The sequence below is a fragment of the Electrona antarctica genome, assembly GCF_951216825.1.
Source record: "Electrona antarctica genome assembly, chromosome: 2".
In the NCBI taxonomy this organism is placed as follows: Eukaryota; Metazoa; Chordata; class Actinopteri; order Myctophiformes; family Myctophidae; genus Electrona; species Electrona antarctica.
Window position 1 is genome coordinate 24,695,858 of NC_136807.1, and position 20,272 is coordinate 24,716,129.

Below are 20,272 nucleotides of genomic sequence, written 5' to 3' on the forward strand. Positions count from 1 at the left end.
TATTATTAGATTTTTTTTTACCCGAGATCCATGTTTCATTATAGTCAGTTGAGATTACCTTGGGTCTGTTTATCAATTATCAAATATTATGTAATTGTAGGCTGCTACATAACTGCTAGATTCTATTATGGAGTAGTCTATAACTCACATCTACTGGTATAAAAAAGCATCTTTGCCAGCAATTAAAATCATTCGATTTGAACACATAATATTATCCAACAGTTCGAGTCGGTTCTGTAATATCTGGGAACAAAGTGGATCTTCGGGCGAATGATAAAATGTCAAAACTCAAAAGCAATCGGAACTTGGAACATATTTATTTTTTAAATGCACAGGGCAGATATGACAAATAACTGAAATATACAGTACAAAGAAATGACTATACATACAAAGCAATTTAACAACAGCTGAAATAGACGTTCTAAAAGCTTACATTGCGTTGCATCGCAGTACGTTGTGAGCTTGTAGATAATAATAGATATCCAGTTCCACTATTGTCTTGAAAACTCAAGTTTTCACTTCCAAGTTGCACTGCCGATCCGACCAACATTCCCATACATGGAGCTCCCTGATGTCATCAGTGTATGCCCATATACAGTTATTGTTGAGTGGTGTAAACCACTCCTACAACTGGCTTTTGTGTGCAGAAAAAAATGAGCATGGTTGCTATGTTCAAAATAATTTCTGACGTAATTAAATCACACCCGGGTGAACTGGATGACCGTAGCAACCATGGTCATTTTCTCTGCACAGAAAAAGCCAGTTGTGAAATCACATCCGGGTGTGATTTCATTACGTCAGATCAGAGCTGATCAGGCTACATAATACCTTACCTTATTTCATTACGTTAGACATTTCGTCAGACCACAGCTGATCATGCTATACAAAACCTTACACCACTCAGTTCACACGGGTGTGATTTTTATTAGTATATGGGCATATATGAGCATGGTTATGTCTGACCCATTAGCCAATTTAAATATACTGTATAGCAGTGGTTTTCAAAATCTTTCATGCCAGGGCCCATTATCTACAATGTATTGGGCATTTTTGCCACGGACCACCATTTGATGAGATTTAGCCTCTCAGACCCAAAACTAAAGAATATTTTGTCGGTGAATACAATTTTGTCCACATTTCTATGCTGTATTGATGTGGTACCATACGAGAGATGAAAATACCGGTAACAATTATTTCACATTCTCTAATTTGTGTAGACTTAACTTTGTAATGCAGATGTTTAACAAAAATGTAGCGCTTGAGAGTGTGACATTTTCATTTTACACTCTCAAGAGTTAAATATCTATGAGGGTCCATTTGGTTGAAAACCACAGATATATACAGTAGGATAGGATATTGTCAGTTAGAATTATGGGGATAGGAGGTTTCTGCCAGACAGCAACGATTTTTCGACATGAAAACCATTATGATGATTATGGAAAAATAATTGCGATTAGGCGATTATGTAATAATCCCGAGAGGCCTATTTAATGAGGCAATGAACATGGCAATCAGTGGTATTTGAGCCTTGCTGTAACTGTAACAGCCGTGACTTGTTCAAGCAGATGATCAGCTGACAGAGAAAACACAAATGCACATGATGGTCAATACGAGCCGGTCCAAATCTTCCTCCCCACAGTGTTGTCCCTGAACGCGTTCAATGAAAGATGGTTCACCAACCCGTTCATATTTTGGGTGAACGTGAACAGAACGTAATGTATTTCTGCTTGATGAACGTTATTGAGAACTACTTGTGTGTGTGAACCTCACTCTCGCATAGTTCACTTCGTTCAAGAATGTACCAGATTTCCATAGAGCCTTCCAGGCGAAAACCCGAAGAAAATTCTCTGAAGTGCACAGCATCCATCTTACAACTGGATGATGCTGCTCGCGCTGAATCCACAGAGACAGCAGACACAGCACAGTACATGTCCCCAAACACTGAGGTAAACTTGTTGTTTGATTCAAGTTCATTCAGCATAATGTGCCACCAAAAAATAGCTTCCAACAGCTTGTTATTTTGCGTCAAGGACTGCAGGCTGAGACGTTCAGAAACTTTTCCCTTCACAATAACAGCATATCAGCGTTCACATGTCGGGGCTTCATTTTCACATGGCCCATATAAAGTCAGAAACAAAGTGGAAAAGTATTACGAATTCAGTGGCATTTTTTTCCACATTTCTTTTCACACACGAAGTGAAGAGTGGGCACCTAAACATTGTGGGCACCTCAGTGTTAAATTGGCTATTGTTTTCCAAAATGTAAAACAAATAAAGGAATACATTTGGATAATGGTAATGGATATATTGTAAAAGTTGTCACTTTATTAATCCCAAAGGGATTTTTCTAAGGTTTGGATTTTATTCCCAATAGGAATAAAGTCTGTGGTTCTATATGGGCTGTAGCAATAATTTTGACAATAGCTCACAGCAACGTACGAAAAAAAGAAGGGGAAAAAAAGAACATTTTTTTGTAACCATGAACTTTAGTTCAATATTTTTAATTTGTGAACTGTGAACTGAACTAGTTCATGTAGAAAGTGAACTTTCCCAACACTGTCTGGCACCGTGTGGGTCTGTTATCTACAAACAACTGGTGCTTCACATGGAGGGATATTTTTATCCCCACTAGCTAGTCTAGTGCAGTGGTAAAACTTTTCATGTCAAGGACACCCGAAATGGTATGTATTTGGCTGCGGACCCCACCATCTCAAAAAGTTGTGCCAGAAACCTCCAGAAGCAAATATATTTGAGTTAAAAATGTTTGCCTGCGGGGCGGAGGTGAGCAAGGCATTGACTATAGCAACCAGGCTAAAAGTAAACAGTTTCATATCGATATAAAGCGATAAATAACTTATATATGCGTCAGCAGCAGACAATAGATGGGGGTTTAATTGACCTATATATGCGTCAGCAGCAGACAATGTGTTAAGACGGCAGCGACTTTAACCCATTTAGACCTGGTGTAACAGATACATTGTTATACCTTTCATACCTAGCTACCTCTGTGTCTCATATAGCAACATCATTCGTTTTTTATTTCTTTTGGTTAGGATAGGTTTTAGAAGGCGTTTTTAGAGCTGGCAAAAGTAGACTGCGATCCATAATCCCCAACATAATGTGGCCCTCAGAGGAAAATGATTGGGGAAGCCTGCAGTAGACACTTTAGTGAGTAACAGTCAGGCAGGCAGGTAGGTAAGGTTCTGGTGAACTCACCCTGATAGCAGCTTTGTTGCAGAAGACCCGGGTGACAGCCAGCCAGGTGGGCAGGTCCAACATGTTCTGCAGGACCTCCTCATCCAACTCCAGGTTGGACAGCTGCCCCTCTCCTTTCAATGTGCTCAGGTTGATCTTGTCTGGCGACAGATTCTTTGTGAACCTGGTGGTGGTGAGAGGAATGACAGAGAAAGAACAGCATTCAGGGAGAGGGATGCCAAATGAAAAACACAAACATCGCACAAAAACACACACTGACTCACTGAAGTCTCAGACCGAGATAGGATCTACCGTAGAGTGAGTCAATATTTGTCTGAGTGAGACAAATTGCCAAATGTAATTTGGAGGCATTTGTGCACTAATTGGCAGTAATTAAATTGAATGAGTCATGCTGAGAGCAACTATAGCAGCCTCTCTATTAAGGCAGTAGCTCACAGCAGGCTGCTGCATCTGGCTTTGACCTTTTCACATCCTAGGTAGAGCCGTTATCCTTTTAGCCTTCAACATCTGACTACAGTCCGACAACATTTCTGACTAATAAAGTATTCAATCAATGCAATCAAGATTCAAAACTGCAATATGAATGATGCGCTATTAACAAGCCAACCACAAGTAGGGCTGTCACGATTATGAAAGTTGTCATGACTATTCATTGTCACAAAAATAATTGCAATTAACAATTTAATTGTGTTTTTGTCATTGAACACTGAAACGTTAAAAATTACATTTTTATTTGGCTTTTGGGCTTTGAAGTTACACAGGGCAGAACCTAACCCAAATAACCTGAATATACAAAGAAATTACTGACATATTTAATCATTTTATACCTTAAAAACGTTAAGAAAAATGCAGAAATACAGAGTCAATCTAAATGTAATGCCTACAATACAAGTGCTGGTCAGGGGGTGGCGGAGGTCACGGCCTGAAAAGTGTGGGAACCCTTGCTCTAGTAGTGTAACCAATACCATGTTCAGAAGACATACAGTACTGTATGTACAGTAACTGGTGGTGAGCCAAGCTGGGTTTAAGTGGTTAATGTGGTGAACAATAGCTCCAACACAACACTGCCGTACCCTCCTGATGTCAGATACAATAGCAAGCCTGTTGTCCCGATAATCATATTCAAGCAATGTTCAATTGGGTTAAAGCCTGGCCCATCTCATGTGAATGGCATAAACCCACCATGCTCGTCTAGTCTGCTCAAGACCACAGTCATAGACGGTGTCCAAACATAAGACTGGAGTCGACTGTAGGGCTCAAACATTCAGATATATTATAGACAGTCTCTGTCGGGTGGACAGAGACCGTTATGTCCAAAACTGTTACTTTTCAGAATTCAAATTCATTAAAATAGCAGATCTACAAGCTAAGATATTTTTTATACTTTTGTGTGATGCTGTGGTGTGATCAAATAGGGCATTCATTTACGACAAAACCCAAAAGGTAAAATTTGGATATGGTTCTGCCCAACATCGTTGATACAGGGGTCTGTGCTGCGGACCACCCGACCCCCACCCATGACCTGACCTCAGTGGTTTTAAGGAGTCGGAAGACATTCCACAGCTTAAACTGAAGTCATCGATTGAGCAAACCTTTGGCCTGCAGTCCCAAGAATTGCTGGGTTTTACTATACGTACTAAAGCCTAAAACAATGTCCCTCGACTGGTTCAGTCGGAGTTAAATCCAAGGATAACAAGAGTTATATTGTATAACCCTACTGCATGCATTGTGTGTGTGTGTGTGTGTGTGTGTGTGTGTGTGTGTGTGTGTGTGTGTGTGTGTGTGTGTGTGTGTGTGTGTGTGTGTGTGTGTGTGTTCAAATATGCAACGCTACAGCAGAGTAGCATGACAGCAGAGTAGCTCTAGTCAGATGTACTGTAACATGAGGCCAATGCACAGAGCCTGTACTATAAATTAGGACTGAAATTCCTCTGATCTGTCTTCAATCATTCTTTATTAAAAATAAAATAAAAGGCTTTGGGGGAAAACTGCTACTAAAATATGCCAACGGCGTTGGACACCAAAATAGCTCACAATGCGCATGCAGTGAGCTTGTAGATCTATGTTCAATGAGGGACAAGAAAGGATTATACTAGCTGCTTAGTGGCAACTAAAAATGAGCAACGCCAGCATTGCCTTTACTGAAGCAGGCCCAGCAAGCCAAATTACGTCATGATAACGTAATGATGACGTCCTCCAGTGACTCCGGTGACGTTCAGGACTAGGCCAGATCACAGCCCATATGGGGATGATCTTTATGTAATTTCCAGGACGTCTTCACCAGTTTAAATAATATAGCTTATTCTGGGCCAGATCTGACAGTTATTATGATATGACTTAAGTTGATCTGGCTCTCTCTGATTCATCCAGGGACGTCCGTCTTAGTGGGTAAAATTTATATTGGTTGAAATCAGGTGATATTCTTAGTTTGACTTGATCTATGATCTGGCCCCAATCGAGACGTCACTGATTCGTCCAGGTCCTGGCCGTGCTTGCTGGGGGAGTACCCCTCAAAACTGTACCAGATCAAATATTCCTTTCATGTAGCATTCAACAGAATGGAAACTTCTATGAAGTCAAGGACTCAAATAGGCCACGCTCATCACTTTTCCAACATGGAAGAAGTGGTGAAAAGGAGTATGCACCTAAACCTTTTAGGCATTTTTGAGTGGTGCAAACCACTCCAACAACCAGCTTTGTCTGTATCTATGTTTGTGTCTATGTATGTGTGTACCTGTACGTGTGTGTACCTGTACGTGGGACACAAACAAATGAGCATGGTTACTATGGTCACTGACATTATGTCAGACCACAGCTGATCAGGCTATATAAGACCATGCACCACTCAGTTCACACGGGTGTGATTTATTTTACCATTTTTGAAAAAAGTTTGACATTTTTTTAAATAGCCAATCTACATTGAACACGTAGATCGGCGTTTGAAGTATTTTACAATGTATTAGATAGGGCCCTGCTTTTCTCACTTCTAACTGCCTGAAACTTTCCAAGTGTTAGTGTATTCTACACCAATATTAGACAGACTATAATGTCCATAGAAACAATAAATAATAAATCCTTGACCTGCAGATCTTTTGACACATATATTGAACTTGAAGTGATACAAGAGTAGAGTTTGAAATGACAGAAGAATGAAGTGACAGATACTCTCAGTAACATTGTCTGTCATTCTTTAATTTCTTTATCAGTGGAGAGAATAAAAGCTGAACTTTACCATCCAGTTGCACATTAACTTTCCACTGGGTACAATGACGTGTCCAATGTGTTCGCTGGTCGGGTGGCTTTTTGTGGGCATAAAAGGAGGCTGCGAGATACCAACAGTCACTCTGTTCCAGAATGAAGGGCTGTGGGGCTGTGCTGCTTTTACTGTTCTGTCTGACTGAGGCTAATGGGGCTCCAGCTGAAGCAGGCACCCTCGGGGATGAGCCTGACCACTGGGATGAGCTGAAAGAGGTTAGGGACTTGGTGCATAGCCTGGGAGCGACCGTGGTAGAACAGAGAGAGAAGCTGAGGAACATGGAGGAAGAAGCTAAAGAGCAGAGGACCTTAATGGGAGGTAAGGATGGTCCAAATGGAGCCTGAAGAAGTTGTAACGGTACAGGCTGAAGTGTTTCATAATAGTTGTTTTAATGTATACATTTCTCTGTGATATTATTTTTCAGTAATGGCTGCCAAATTGAGTGTGAGTGAGACCCATGTCGAACACCTCCAGACCAGACTGGCTGCCACAGAGGTCCATGTTGAAGACTTGGAGAAAGAAAGTGAAGGTAATTTGAACCTGATGATGTTCAGTGGATGCAGGCAGGAAAGAGAAGTGTTGAGAAATGACTTAGTCCATTAAAAAGCATGTGTCATTTTAGTAGTTAATTACATAGTTCAATGTCAAAAATGAGTGGTATTCCCCTTTAATACTCATTTTTAGCATGATGATGATGATGATGATGATGATGATGATGATGATGATGATCACTTACCATAACTTTAATGTCAAGGGGCCACATTTACAATGGTCTTTCCATTCTGCACTTGCAGAGAAACCAAAAGTGGCTTTCTCCGCAAGTTTGACATCTGGACACGTTGGACCCTTCAACACCGAAACAACACTGATTTACAAACAAGCGCTCACTAACATCGGCCAGGCCTACAACCCAACTACAGGTATGAGCTCTCAGTTCTGTCATCTCCTCATGTCATATACAGTCTATAGCATTGGTTCTCAAAGTGGGGACCCCCAGGGGGTCCGTGGGGGGGGGGGGGGGGGGGGGGGTACCAGGCGGTCCACTTGCACAAATTATAAAAGGGGTTATTTTAACTACTAAGGCTTTTGTGAGCAGCAGTTTTTAACTCGCTTGATTCAGTATTTAGATTTAATATTCTTGCCACACTAATAGACAGCGCTGCGCCCGTGCCTTTGTCCGCCATCTCCTACCAAACTGATATTGTCCTTAACAACATGGGGGGGTGTGGTTTTTACACCATAGTACAATTATTTTTGAAAATCTTGAAAACCCAAGAATGGGTCCCGACCCAGTGTTTGTGAAACAGACTACACACAGTGTCACTAATGTCTCAATCTCAATGTCACAAAAAACTAAGCTCCAAACTTCCCAAAACAAATTAATCTGACTTCTTCTAGGCCTAGGGCCCATGACCCACCTTTGTGCAATGCATTTTGATAGCATAGGTTTGCTCCGGGTAGAGGACAGTCAAGACTCAAGCAATTGAAAATGGAACTCACATTCAAAATTGTAAATACAGCTCTGCCCTGAGTCCATACCCTCAGTGCCCACTTACTTGACTGATTACCTCAAAAAAGTGAGCGACACTCACAGCCACAACACTAGAGGGAGCGTGAATAATGATCTGGTGCCACCCACTTTTAGATGTCTTAATTGTTGTTGACATTGTTTGATTGTGAATGTGAATGCATAGGACCCGAAACAAGACCGCAAGGTCTTTCTTTGGTGCTATCCTTTTGGACCAAGTGCTTAACTGTACCCTGTGCTGTTTGCATTTATATTGTCTAATAAAGTAAGTAATCAACCAATGCAGGCATATTCACGGCGCCAGTCAGGGGAGCCTACTACTTCAGATTCACTGCATTCGACAACCGCCAAGGACAATGGATGGCAGTGAACCTCTACCACAATGACCAGAGAATTCTGCACAATTCAGAGATAGCCCAAGGCCATCATTCCTTCATATCAAATGCACTGATTCTACAGCTGGAACAGGGCAGTGTGGTCTACATGCGTCTCCAAAAAGGCTGTGGACTTTATGATGATTCAAACAAATTGACCACCTTCAGTGGTTTTCTGCTCTACTCCATGTAAAGCAGTGCTTCTCAACTCGTGGGATCCAGCCGGGGAACCCCAGGGGTTTCAGGGGGTGTCCGGCAAAATGACTGATAGTCAACCCATACTTTGTGTTGTTTTAGGCATTAGTGTCAACACTGTTGTGTTTAAAGGTGTAGTGAAATGAAAAATACGTTTTTCACACTTTTAGACCATCTCTGTGGTCATCATATGGGCATACCTAACAATGGATGCCAAAAAAAATGGGAAAATTCTCATTTGTGTGTGTTTTTATATCAAAAGTCCATAAAAATATATTTTGTATTACTTCCTGAAAACGAAAACGTGCTGCGTGATGACGTGTCGAGGCCCTACTGATTACAGAAATCCTCCGTTTTTATTCCCATTCAAGATAACATCCAGAGAGTGTATTACTCGGTTTCAACTTAATCATCACGCTAAAATATGTATCTGAAAACATTATAGGGTAGAAATAAGCCACATAACAGTAAACTGGTACAGCTGGCCGTCTATCTGAATTGTAAACAAACACACAGCATGCGCTGGTATAGCATAGCTACCGACCCTAGCTACCGTCCCATCGCCTGAAGGGATGCGACGCTCTGATTGGTTCAGAAACTTCAGACCAGTGTTTCAACTTGAAACCGTTTGAAACGTCAAAATAAAATGTCCACCATTTCCGTTGCATTACACCTTTAATATTATGATCTAGAAAACGTCTTATCTTATTTCATTTTTGTTAATTAATAAATACAATAAACTGAACAGTGGTTCTATGAAAATGATCCCATCAAAGCCCCTTGAATACTAATATTAAACTGAATATATGAGAACATGAGCACCATATGCAATATGCATCCAATTGTGTTTTGAGTCGGCTGTATAGTAGGGTGCATCAAGATTCTATGCAAAAAATGAACGTCCGGGTTCCAGGGTGCCCCCAGAAAAATGTGCTACCATGGCTATTTAAAATAAGCTAACAGTGCATCACTTCGTGCCATGTTGCGATTTTTTTACATTTTTTGTTTTTGAATATCTTGGAAAGAACACATGTACATACCAACCAATGATCACTTGGTATCATTAGAAGAATTAGGGCCTTGGTTAATAAAGCTATAGCCTCTTAACCCTTCATTACAGTTTGTAACCATCTATTATCTAATTTATTGCAATATTGTCTGGGCAAGTGCATCTAATTTACACAAATTACTCATTATTTAAAAGACATTTGTAAGAATAGCTACCTCATATTTGGCTCCATCTGCTCCTGTTTAGAAATCTAAATGTAGTTTCTATATATGATATTAATACAGTACTTCAGGTCTTTCATCTATGAATGCACTTACCTTTATACCTTTCAAAGAATATTTTAAGACCTACTCTCAAGTTCATGATTATAATACTAGACTAGACAATCCGACAATCTCCATCCTCCTTTCAGCCGTACCACTCATAGCCAGTTCTCCATTAACAGAGGTTCTTTACACTGGAATCATTTGTTAAATGTGCCCTTTGAGACAGTGATTACATTTGAGTCGATCATTCTGCCCAATGAAAGCAGTAATCTAATGTGACATTTGACATACCCAAACCATCACCGTAACCACAAGACTGCTGGCTAAATACCAGGCAGGGAAGGCCAGTGTGTTATGTCCACTACGATCGGTCACTACTCTGTGTTTCGCGGAAAATATATGCGAGTCAAACGGCCATGCAATATATTCCTTTGTTATGCTCATTTGAAAATCCTATAATGGCGGAGCAAGAAGAGGAATGATACAGACCGGAGGTAATCGCATGAGAAAGAATCCTATAGAATGGGAGTGGTTGCGAGTTTTTTACGTGATTATGTGATTTCCTTGTTCCTGGTTATAAGAACAGTCAGGTGACACATGTGCAAGGGTGCCATCTATCGTAAATCACTGAAAACAGAAAATCTTGTCTTTGGCACTGTAGTATATATATATAATATATATATATATATATATATATATATATACACACACTACAGTATGGTTGGAAAATCAGTCATTCAGCTGTAGGTGTCTTGAGCCACGTGAGGCACCGCCAAGCGAGCTTAGTGCAGAGCGTTGCGAAGTCACCTTCAGTCGACTCAGCGCCGTCCGAGTTATGTGCCGACAGGGTACCTCCGAGATTTCTTTTTTTTTATGGTGCCCCGCTGTGTGGGGGAGTGCGGAAGGTCAACTTTGACAATTTTGAACAGTTCAGTTCAAAGATGTAACATATTCTCACAACTCAGTGGGCTGCATTTCACCAATCCTGCATTTCACCAAATGTTTGACCCCAGAATGAGGACAGTAGGGTCCATGTAGTTAATTTTGCATGAGTGCATTTCCTTCAGACTAACAATGCGTCAACACTTTCAAAAACAGTTACTTCCTGCAGCCGAACACCCGCCGCTCAAAGAAGCATTCAGAGGAAGCGCACCTGCTCTATTATATCCAGAAATAAGTCAACTCCTTCCATACAGTACAATAGCACTAGGCTTTGCCTCTACAAGTTTGACTGTGAGCTTGTAGATCTGCCATCTTTGGCAAATGTTCCCCACCAGAATAGGGATGCTATGGTTCAAGTGTTTAAAGGACAACTTTAGTTTTTTTCAACCAAGGTTCATGTTTTAGGTTGTTATTAGAGAAAGTAAAAGATGAGTGTTTTTCATTTGCTGCTTTCTTTCGTTTTAGCGATTTTAGCTATTTTTGACAGGGGGGCAGGGGCATTCAAACATGGGGCTAAATATGTATTTAACAACATTTTATAGCGATTTATTTTTGTATTATTTACTAGTCCTCCTAGACCCCAGGAAATGACATCTGGCCACAAAAGATCACAGGATCTACTGAATGTGAAGGGGGGTACTATAGGGGGCTGCCATACTTTGTTGTATGGCTCAATATGTCAGTTTGTCACCCCTTCACATTCAGTAGATCCTGTGTGGCCAGATGTAATTTACTGGGGTCTAGTAGGACTAGTAAATAATACAAAAATAAATCGCTATAAAATGTTTTTAAAAAAAATACATATTTAGCCCCATGTTCGAATGCCCCCGCCCCTGTAAAAAATAGTTAAAATCGCTAAAACGAAAGAAAGCAGCAAATGTAAAAAAGAAAATTAACACTAATCTTTTACTTGCCAGGGACCCCCAGAAGAGAAGATTTATGTTATATTTATGTTCAGAAATAAATAGCAGATGTAGCGTAGCACGAAGTGACTGACGAGCTGTGAGCTTGCTATGAGCTTGCTGCTATTTTTGAATGGTCAACAACATATAAATGATTGTGATGTCTGCTACATTAACTACATTTGCTGGAGACCCCCTGGAAACACACCAAGGACCCCTGCCCTGGGTGTCCACAGACCTCACTTTGAGAACAAATGCTCTAAACAGTACGTGTCCGTTTTCGTCTGTGAGAGATTTGCTACAGTCTAACTGTAGTATCATCCTAACTCAGTCAGTCACACAGCATTACAAACAGCAGCACTAAAAATGCATCTATTGGTCCCAGCTAAAGAAGATCATAAATTTCCACTCTGTAGAAACCAATTAGAAAACAAGTATATCTGTCTTTGCTCAGAGTAAAACCAAGTAAGTGACTATGGCATTTACAACAGGATGGGACCAGTCTAGTATTCAAAGCTTGTATTAAAACTACAAGCATCGGTGTGGGAGCAATGTGTGAACTGAAGCCTTAAGCATATTTGAAGATTATTATTATTCATAAGAGCAATGCTAACAGACCGTGCCATGACAGTACTAGTAATAGTAAGGAAATTGTATAGTGCAGTGTGAATTTAATCGACTAAAACTATGACAAAACATTTCGCCGACTACCTTTTTTCACTGACTGAAAAAAAACGAAGCTATGATGACTAAAACTAAGACTAAACATAAAATTATTGACAATTTCATCAACAAATAAAAACTAGACAAAAATGTTAGGGAGGGACTAGTGGAGAAGAGATCCACAAGAACTAAAAGACAAGTCATTTTATGTCTGGTTGCGCTCTGAACATAGCCAATCTACAGACTCACAATTGTGAGCCTAATATATAATATTTGTAGTTGACATGACCTGAAAAAGAGGATCACTGCTATAGCAACATCAGGTCTTAATGGGTTAAATTCAGATGTGTTTTTGTATTTTTATTATTATTAGTAGTATTACAGTTGAATCTGGGCCTGGCCCAGGAGAAGCAAATCCATGCCAAACTAAGTCTTAGAACCTGGCCATCAATGCCAAGCAGTGTTTTAGTCGCCTGAATTATGAAGTCAAAAGTTGACGCATTGAGAATAGTCACCTAAAGACATTCCCAGAATAGGTGCTATAGGCTAGGGTTCAAGTTTATCCATTTATGACAACTGAACTGATTATTCAAAAAATGTCAATCAGAAAGCCCTTTGTACTCGAAAAAGAGTTATATATATATATATGGCGGAAGTGGTCAGATTCATTTCAAAATTATATATAAAGAAAACTAAATCGTTCAAAAGAAAATAGCAGATCTACAAGCTAGCCAAAGTATAAAATACGGTTAAAACGGTTAATCTGATCATTTTTATACTATTTTAACTAATTTTCCACTGGGACCCCAGTGGAACCCCCCCAAGGACCCCAGTCCCCCACAGGGGTCCCCAGACTCCACTTTGAGAACCACTCTTTCTATAATGTCTCAATAATAAACTAAAGACTGAACTAAACAAGATGATGTGATGGGGGTAAATTAGGGCCAGTGAACTTGAAGTAGAACACACAAAAACATTGTGTCCTATATTTGACTGTGCTGCTGAAAGTAGGATATTTTAATATTATGTATTCTGCAAATATTTACATGAACCTGATCTACCTCAGGTCAGGTTGGCAGCATAGCTGCTGTCAAGGGATTCTCAAAGGACGGCCAGTTTGATAAGCATTACACCACAGACCCTCATTTGATTTGATTTCTGGGGACACTGTGAAATCCTTATGGGTCCATTTTGTACACACTCAATGTTACAGTCACAGACCCATGTCTCAGAGTTACAGACTCGATCCCTAAAGGTCCATTTTGTTCTATTTTATGCCAGCCAGGGCAGGGACCCCCCCATATAACAAGATTAGGATTTGTCAACATTTTTCAAAAATAGCCTACAAACAAAACAGGGCAGAAGTGTTTTAAACTGTTCCTTATTTGGCTGGGGACCCCCTGGAACCGCTCAGACTGTAAGCCTTGTGCTTGTTGTCTGTGTTTGTTTGTTTGTTTGTTTGTTTGTTAAGTTTGTTTCCATTATATCATGTGTGTTTGTATTGCATTGTAGCTTTACTGTCACATTACAGTCAGCCTTTGTAAGGTCGGTCTGTCTGTCTGTCTGTCTGTCTGTATGTCTCTCTTTCTGTCTGTCTCATCACAGCACTGTTGTATGGTTGCCGTTTTTGTGCTTTTATGTGTCGAGGTGGCTGACTAAATCGATTATTAAAAGTCAAATCAATGAATCAATCAATGATTCAACATTGTCAGCGTCCAGGCAGGCATGTCTTTCTTTGTTGTTGTTTATCTTGCAGTGAGGCTGAGGTGTCGCAGCTGGGTTAAGTACTGTACATAACTCATTAATAATGACCTTTTTTCCCCTCACTGTATATATTTCTTTTCCCTTTTTACCTCCTTTTTGATGAATTCTTTTTTGATGAATTCCTGTTCTGTCTATAGAAGTGTCTATTTGTACGTCTCTAAATGTTTTGATGATTTGAACATGGTGGACCCTGTTGGAAACAAGTGTAATGCTTAATTGGGTCGTCCACTCACAGTTAACAGCCTTTGTATTGAGTTTGTGCTTGAAATGTACTGTAATTCTGCAAACTGTTAATAAATTCTTCAATCAATCAATCAAAACTGTCTGGTGTTGGTGTTGTTTAAACATTACAATGATTAAGCCCAGCTGGGGGCTAGCAGCTGGCTAACATCTCACACACATAAATGAAGGGGTATTTATTAAATAATAATAATGAGGCGAAATCTTACCTGGATAAATGCTTCAGAATTTGCTTTTTGAGGTATCCCGCCATGTCTCTGTGTGTCGCAGTGGAAGGAGTTTATATAAAAAATAAGAAATAAAACATGTATTAGCTTGGTGAGACCTCCAGTATCCTACTACACCGCATCTTGCTGCTGTCTGCTAGCCGCTCTACTGCCGAGCAGCCGAGCTGGCTGGGTGGTATAGACAGTATCAAGCCCCCCGTTAAAGAAAATAGCAGATCTACAAGCTCACAAGGCGTCGCGTACGGCCGTACGCGACGCCATGTGAGCTTGTAGATCTGCTATTTTCCGGTACGCGTCATTATCACGAGGCCCCACCCACCTAAACCCTCTCATGGAAGGGGAAGCCTGGTGGTGGCTTCTGCCATAGATATATACCATAGATAGATAGACTAATCTAAATAATATAATATAATATAATATAATATAATATAATATAATGTAATGTACTGTAGTGTAGTGTAGTGTAGTGTAGTGTAGTGTAGTGTAGTGTAGTGTTGTGTTGTATTGTATTGTATTGTATTGTATTGTATTGTATTGTATTGTAGATATATGTGGCTTCTTGCTCCCAAATGAGCCACATCCGGCCCAGAGTCCAGCCTTACTGTATCCGATCATAGTTTGCATGAGCATTGCACACTTCATGCACGCGCTGTTTCCGTATCCGCTCTTACACAGACAGACCACTGACAAGCTGAACATTTCCCTGAAAAGGATAAGGAGCTTTAAAAAGTAAAAGTAAGTAAAAGTAATTAAGTAACGTTTAAAAAAACATGAGGTACTGAAAATAGGTAGACTAGAATTGTAAAAAAAAAAAAAAAAAAAAAAAAAATAGATACCAGCTCGACAAATTAACCTGACATATGTCTGCATAATGACAAGATATTAGATAAGACCTGTGTTGAAAAATATGAATAAAATATGCACATAGCCTACCATATAGGCTACAAGTAACCAATATACTCACGTATTATGAATAATAATTCCGTGAGTATATTGGTTATAGGCCTACTTAAGTTGTTATTATGAGTTTTTGATTGTATGAGTTTGGAAACAACCGCTTTAGATGGTGCCAAGGAGAGGGTGTGCTTTTCACAGAAGGGGTGAAGGTGATCATGATTGATTGATTGATTGATTGATTGACTGACTGACTGACTGACTGACTGAAATCACTGAATTATTAACAAGGTTGTTAAGATCATAATAGTACAGTACAGTTAAGGGTTCCTTGTAGAAAATAAATGTTATGTCGACTGTCGGCCTACATAAAGTGGTTGTGTATACATACGGCTAGATATGGTTAAGTGTGGTATTGTAGCAGATGGTAATGAATGTGTGTTTTTGTTATGCAACAACATAACATAATAAACCAAGTAAATAGTAAGAAATGTGTTGTGCATATAGTCATTGGGTTAGAGATTCTTTGGTTAAACTTAGTAGCCTGGCCTGGCCTTACAGCCTTCTTAAAGGGAAAAAATAAAGTCCCTTTAGCAGCCCCACCATACTGCCAAGGAAAGGCACAACATTGGTTTTAGGGTGCCATCTTGTGGACTGTCGAGGTAACCCCTCCTGCCTAGGACGCCCATTCGTATTATACATGAGGGTATGAAGCTTTTTGAAACAAATAGCACCAATCTTTTGCAGTCACTTTGAGGCAAATAGGCAGTGGCAGGGCCAATTGGGCTAGTTGGTCCTTGGCCCAGGGGCCCTTGGCTCACAGGGGCTCTTCGGGGAAACTGGACCGCACAGTACTGGGTTTGAGGCCCTGACAAGGGCTCCTGGGGCCCTTCATTGGCTGTTGATTGTGTTAAATTTAGGTCAAGAAGATGATATAAAAAAAAACGGTAGTGGTTGTATTCTATAGCCTTTTTTTACAGTTCAATAATCTTGCTGCTGTGTTCGCACTTTGTTGAGTTTTTTGTCGTTGGTTATGTTTTCAAAGTTACTTTGGTTTCTGAGTGGGCAGGTGGTTAGGTGCCAAACAGTGAAAAGTACAGTACTTAAGTGGTTAAGCGCTCAATTGATTGGCAGCCAGGGGGCATTAATGGCTCTTAAGGGCCATTAAGGGCCATTAAAGGCCTGTGAAATTTACAGCCCCTGGGCCTGTAGACTACGTGGTTGAACTTGAACCTGACAAGTTCACACACTATTGCACTCTATATCGTGTTACAATGTGCTGATAGGCTATACTCTTTTGTTATAATAATAATAATAATAATAATAATAATAATAATAATAATAATAATAATAATGTGATATTCTTTTGCACCTTAACGTTATGTTTGTGATGTTCCACCCATATAACTATATGGGAATATAATATTAGGTTTATGATGTCCCACCTACAGTATATAGTAGGCCTACATGGGAATGTTGTCACGAATGGGATGAAACCCTCCATCAACACATGTAAGCAACATACTAGACTGGCTGCTATGTCCATATATTGTTGATGTCAGGCAGACACCACATTATCTACATATTTTAGCTTGTTGTTTGTCTTTAATTAATTAATGCCCTATACTTATGGTCTACCTACCGTATATCTACAAGCTCACAATGTATTGAGACCTTGTAGATCAGCTTTTTTCAAATAATTATCAAACTGGGGGGAAGTGAGGGGCAATCTTATCATCATACATCATCATATATCACATTCCGTGCTCAGCCAATCAGATCATCTCAAATTTGGTACACACAGACGTACAAAGCTTTGCGTAGGAGGGGATAACGCCCCTCAAAAAAGTAACGTTTTTGAGTTCCGTGTCAGACTTGCAGAAATATTGGCCAGTCCATATCATCAGTACTATTTTGGGTACTCCATATATGGGGATTTGAAGTTTTATCAATATTTTTGAGGGGCGCAAGGCCCTCCAACGCCTGTCTATGGACTTTTAATGTTTGCTTTAAGCATGCCCCCGTGACGTACAAAAGCAAACAAAAGCGCTTGTCACTTCACACAAATGTGATTTTTGAGGGGCGCTAGCCACTCCTATATCCAGCTTTTAGTGTATGTTCACAAACTTTGTCCTACACAAATATTAAATTCCCATTGACAATGCATGGAGAATTGTACATCATAGTGTCTAAGCAAATAGACATAGTATCTATTTTAGTAATTATGATGATGATAAGAGCGCCCCTCACTTCACACGGGTGTGATTTTGTTATTTCATGGATATGGATATTTCATGCTGACACGGCTGATCTGAGTTTGAGGTCAGTCTGCGACATCTGGTGGATTGGTGGTTCTGGACAACAGCCTATGTTGCCACGGGTTCCAACCACTTCCGAAGCAGGGTTCTATGTTCCCGGGGTTCTATGTTTGCCGCTTAACTGTACATAACCCTAAACCCTAACTGGGGCAGGAGTGGCTCAGGAGGTATAGAGCAGCCGTCTTGGAATCCAAAGGTTCCAGGTTCGATTCCCGGCTCCTCCTGGCTAGTCCTTGAGCAAGACACTGAAACCCTAATTGCTCCCGATGAGCAGGTTGGTGCCTTACATTCCTTGGTGCCGTCGGTGTGTGAATGGGTAAATGTGAAGTGCATTGTAAAGCATTTGGTAAATGGTAAATGCAGTCCATTTAACCCATCCCTGCATGTTCTTGGGGAACTGCAAGGGCGACCCACCTGGGACAATTAGTTCCGGTAGTGGAACAGAACCACATGAGGGCTGACGGTGGAGCTGCGTCGGCACTCGTGGATCTGCTCCGAGATCATTTCCAGGTTCCCGAGTGCCGTCTTGTACTCGTCTTTGTCCCTGGACAGCCTGGCCTGGAGCTCGTCCACATCCTTCTTCAGGTCGTCCAGCTGCACGTAGTATTTTGCTTTCAGCTCAAAGTAAGGCTTGGACTTGTTGATGGCACGTCTCAGCTTCTTCTCCAGATGTTTCACGAGGCTCATGGCCAACGTGGATTTAGCCACCGCGACCTGGTGGACCAGCTCGCTGCTCGTCTTGGTCTGCTCAGCCTCGGTCAGTCTCTGGGTGGCATGGTCGAGCATTTCCTGCCAGGCATCAGAGTCAAGCTGATGTTTGTCTCTCAGCTGTGCAGTGGATATCATGTCCCTGACTGCCTGAAGGATGTCCATGGCCTTCTCAAAGTCCTGGGCGGCGTCGTGGGCTTCCAGCTGAGCCTGTGTGGCCGTGCTGCAGGCCTCCCAGTAGGGCTTGGACTTCTCCACGGCCTTTCCGGTCTTCTTACTCAGCTCGACAAGCTTCGCCGTGGCCTCCACCAGCGCACAGTGAAACCTCTGCCTGGCATCCTGCAGTTGTGTCTCGTGTCTGTTGATGTCGGCAGAAGACTGGTTGAGCTTCTCCAGCTCTGCCTGGATTCTAGGGTCCACCTCTTCGCCGTTGTTATCCGTTTCTTCAGAGAATGTGTCTGTGGTGTGTGGGTCCAGCTAAATCTTCCAAACTATTAACCATTACAGAAAAGACACAGCCATATATAGACAGTAGGAATAGCCATATATAGACAATGGACATAACCATAATAATAGACACAGTAAACATAACCAAAGTGTTACAGCAGTCTTAACTCGGTGACGATTGCTCTGATTGGGTTAATATAGGTGAGTGACTAAACTAAAATGCTGTAACTAAAGGAAAATTATTTCAAACTGTATAAAAAAAAATCATATCCACATCACAACCAATACAAAATTAGCTACATAATAGGACTTGATAGTATCTCTTAGGAATATGGCTGGGATACTGTCATGATGTTTACTTTACAATTTAGACATTTAGCAGACGCTATTAATCCAGAGAGACTTGCAGTAAGCAAGGACAACAAAGGTAATACATCAAATGGATCGGTAAACAAAGACGAACCTATCAGTTTAATATAGTAAGTAGAATATCCCAAAATCTATAATCTGTACATCGAAACTACAAACACTATATGATGCCAGGTCTACATATTACATAACATACTATCTAAATTACATTTTAGCCTTTTCCATAAGCCTGCTGCAAGGTCGTTGAGACTAGCCTCGCATAGCGATACTAGGCCCTGGTTCCAGACGAATCTGGTTGGCCGTCATCATTTCGGCCAAGTCCTCCCACAATTGACTTAATCTGCCTGGGGCAATATACATGGCAAAGGCAGATGAAGGTTGGCTACGTGAGGCTACGTCGAGACTAGGTCAAGTGCTAGGGCAAGTGCTAAAGTGGAGTCTGAAGTGGTGAGTTTTCAGATTCTGGCAGAAGATTCGGATCAAGTCTGCAGCAATGGGGGAGTTCATTCCACAGTTTTGAAGCCAGTCTTTGACAGCTTTAGGTCTTTGAGCTTCTTCATCACATCTTCACTGGACACTTCTTTGAAAGAGAAAGTCTTGGTCTGGACTCCCTTTAGTTTATAAAAATCCTTGAGTTATACAGTACTCTTCTGTATACATGTAACTCTGACTGATCAGGCATCTTGTTAAACAAGAAATCGCTCAACACAGAAGGGTTAAATTTTTTATATATATATATATTTGAACCGACTAGTAAACGATTTGTTCAAACCGTTGGTTACGTCGAGTTTGTCTGATATCAGTACAGTAATTTTACCTCCTATCTGTAATTCTGTATGTCTAAATTCAGATCATGGGTTTTAGTCTTTAGCCTATTATTACATTTCTTTGTTGTCTAATCATTCGTTGAACCTGCTTTCCCTCGATCGTCCCTCGATTCGATTTAATAAACGTA

General features: G+C 40.7%; 2 protein-coding genes across 2 annotated transcripts in view; both read right to left on the minus strand.

Moving 5' to 3' along the window:
- bltp3a (bridge-like lipid transfer protein family member 3A) overlaps positions 1–14,721 on the minus strand; it is a 55,724-nt gene extending 41,003 nt beyond the window's left edge. The window contains exons 1-2 of the mRNA XM_079528428.1: positions 14,564–14,721; positions 3,216–3,378 (exon numbers count right to left, since the gene is read on the minus strand). Of these exons, the coding sequence (XP_079384554.1) occupies positions 3,216–3,378; positions 14,564–14,607 (207 nt within the window). The 5' untranslated portion in view covers positions 14,608–14,721. The remainder of the gene's footprint in view (positions 1–3,215; positions 3,379–14,563) is intronic.
- Positions 14,722–18,216: 3,495 nt separating this feature from the next.
- On the minus strand, positions 18,217–19,999 carry LOC306932638 (SH3 domain-binding protein 5-like; the record flags this gene model as incomplete). The annotated part of the gene is made up of 2 exons (XM_079514517.1): positions 18,217–18,978; positions 19,976–19,999. 2 exons carry the CDS (start codon positions 19,997–19,999, stop codon positions 18,217–18,219), a joined length of 786 nt encoding a protein of 261 aa, XP_079370643.1.
- Between the last annotated feature and the right edge of the window lie 273 nt (positions 20,000–20,272).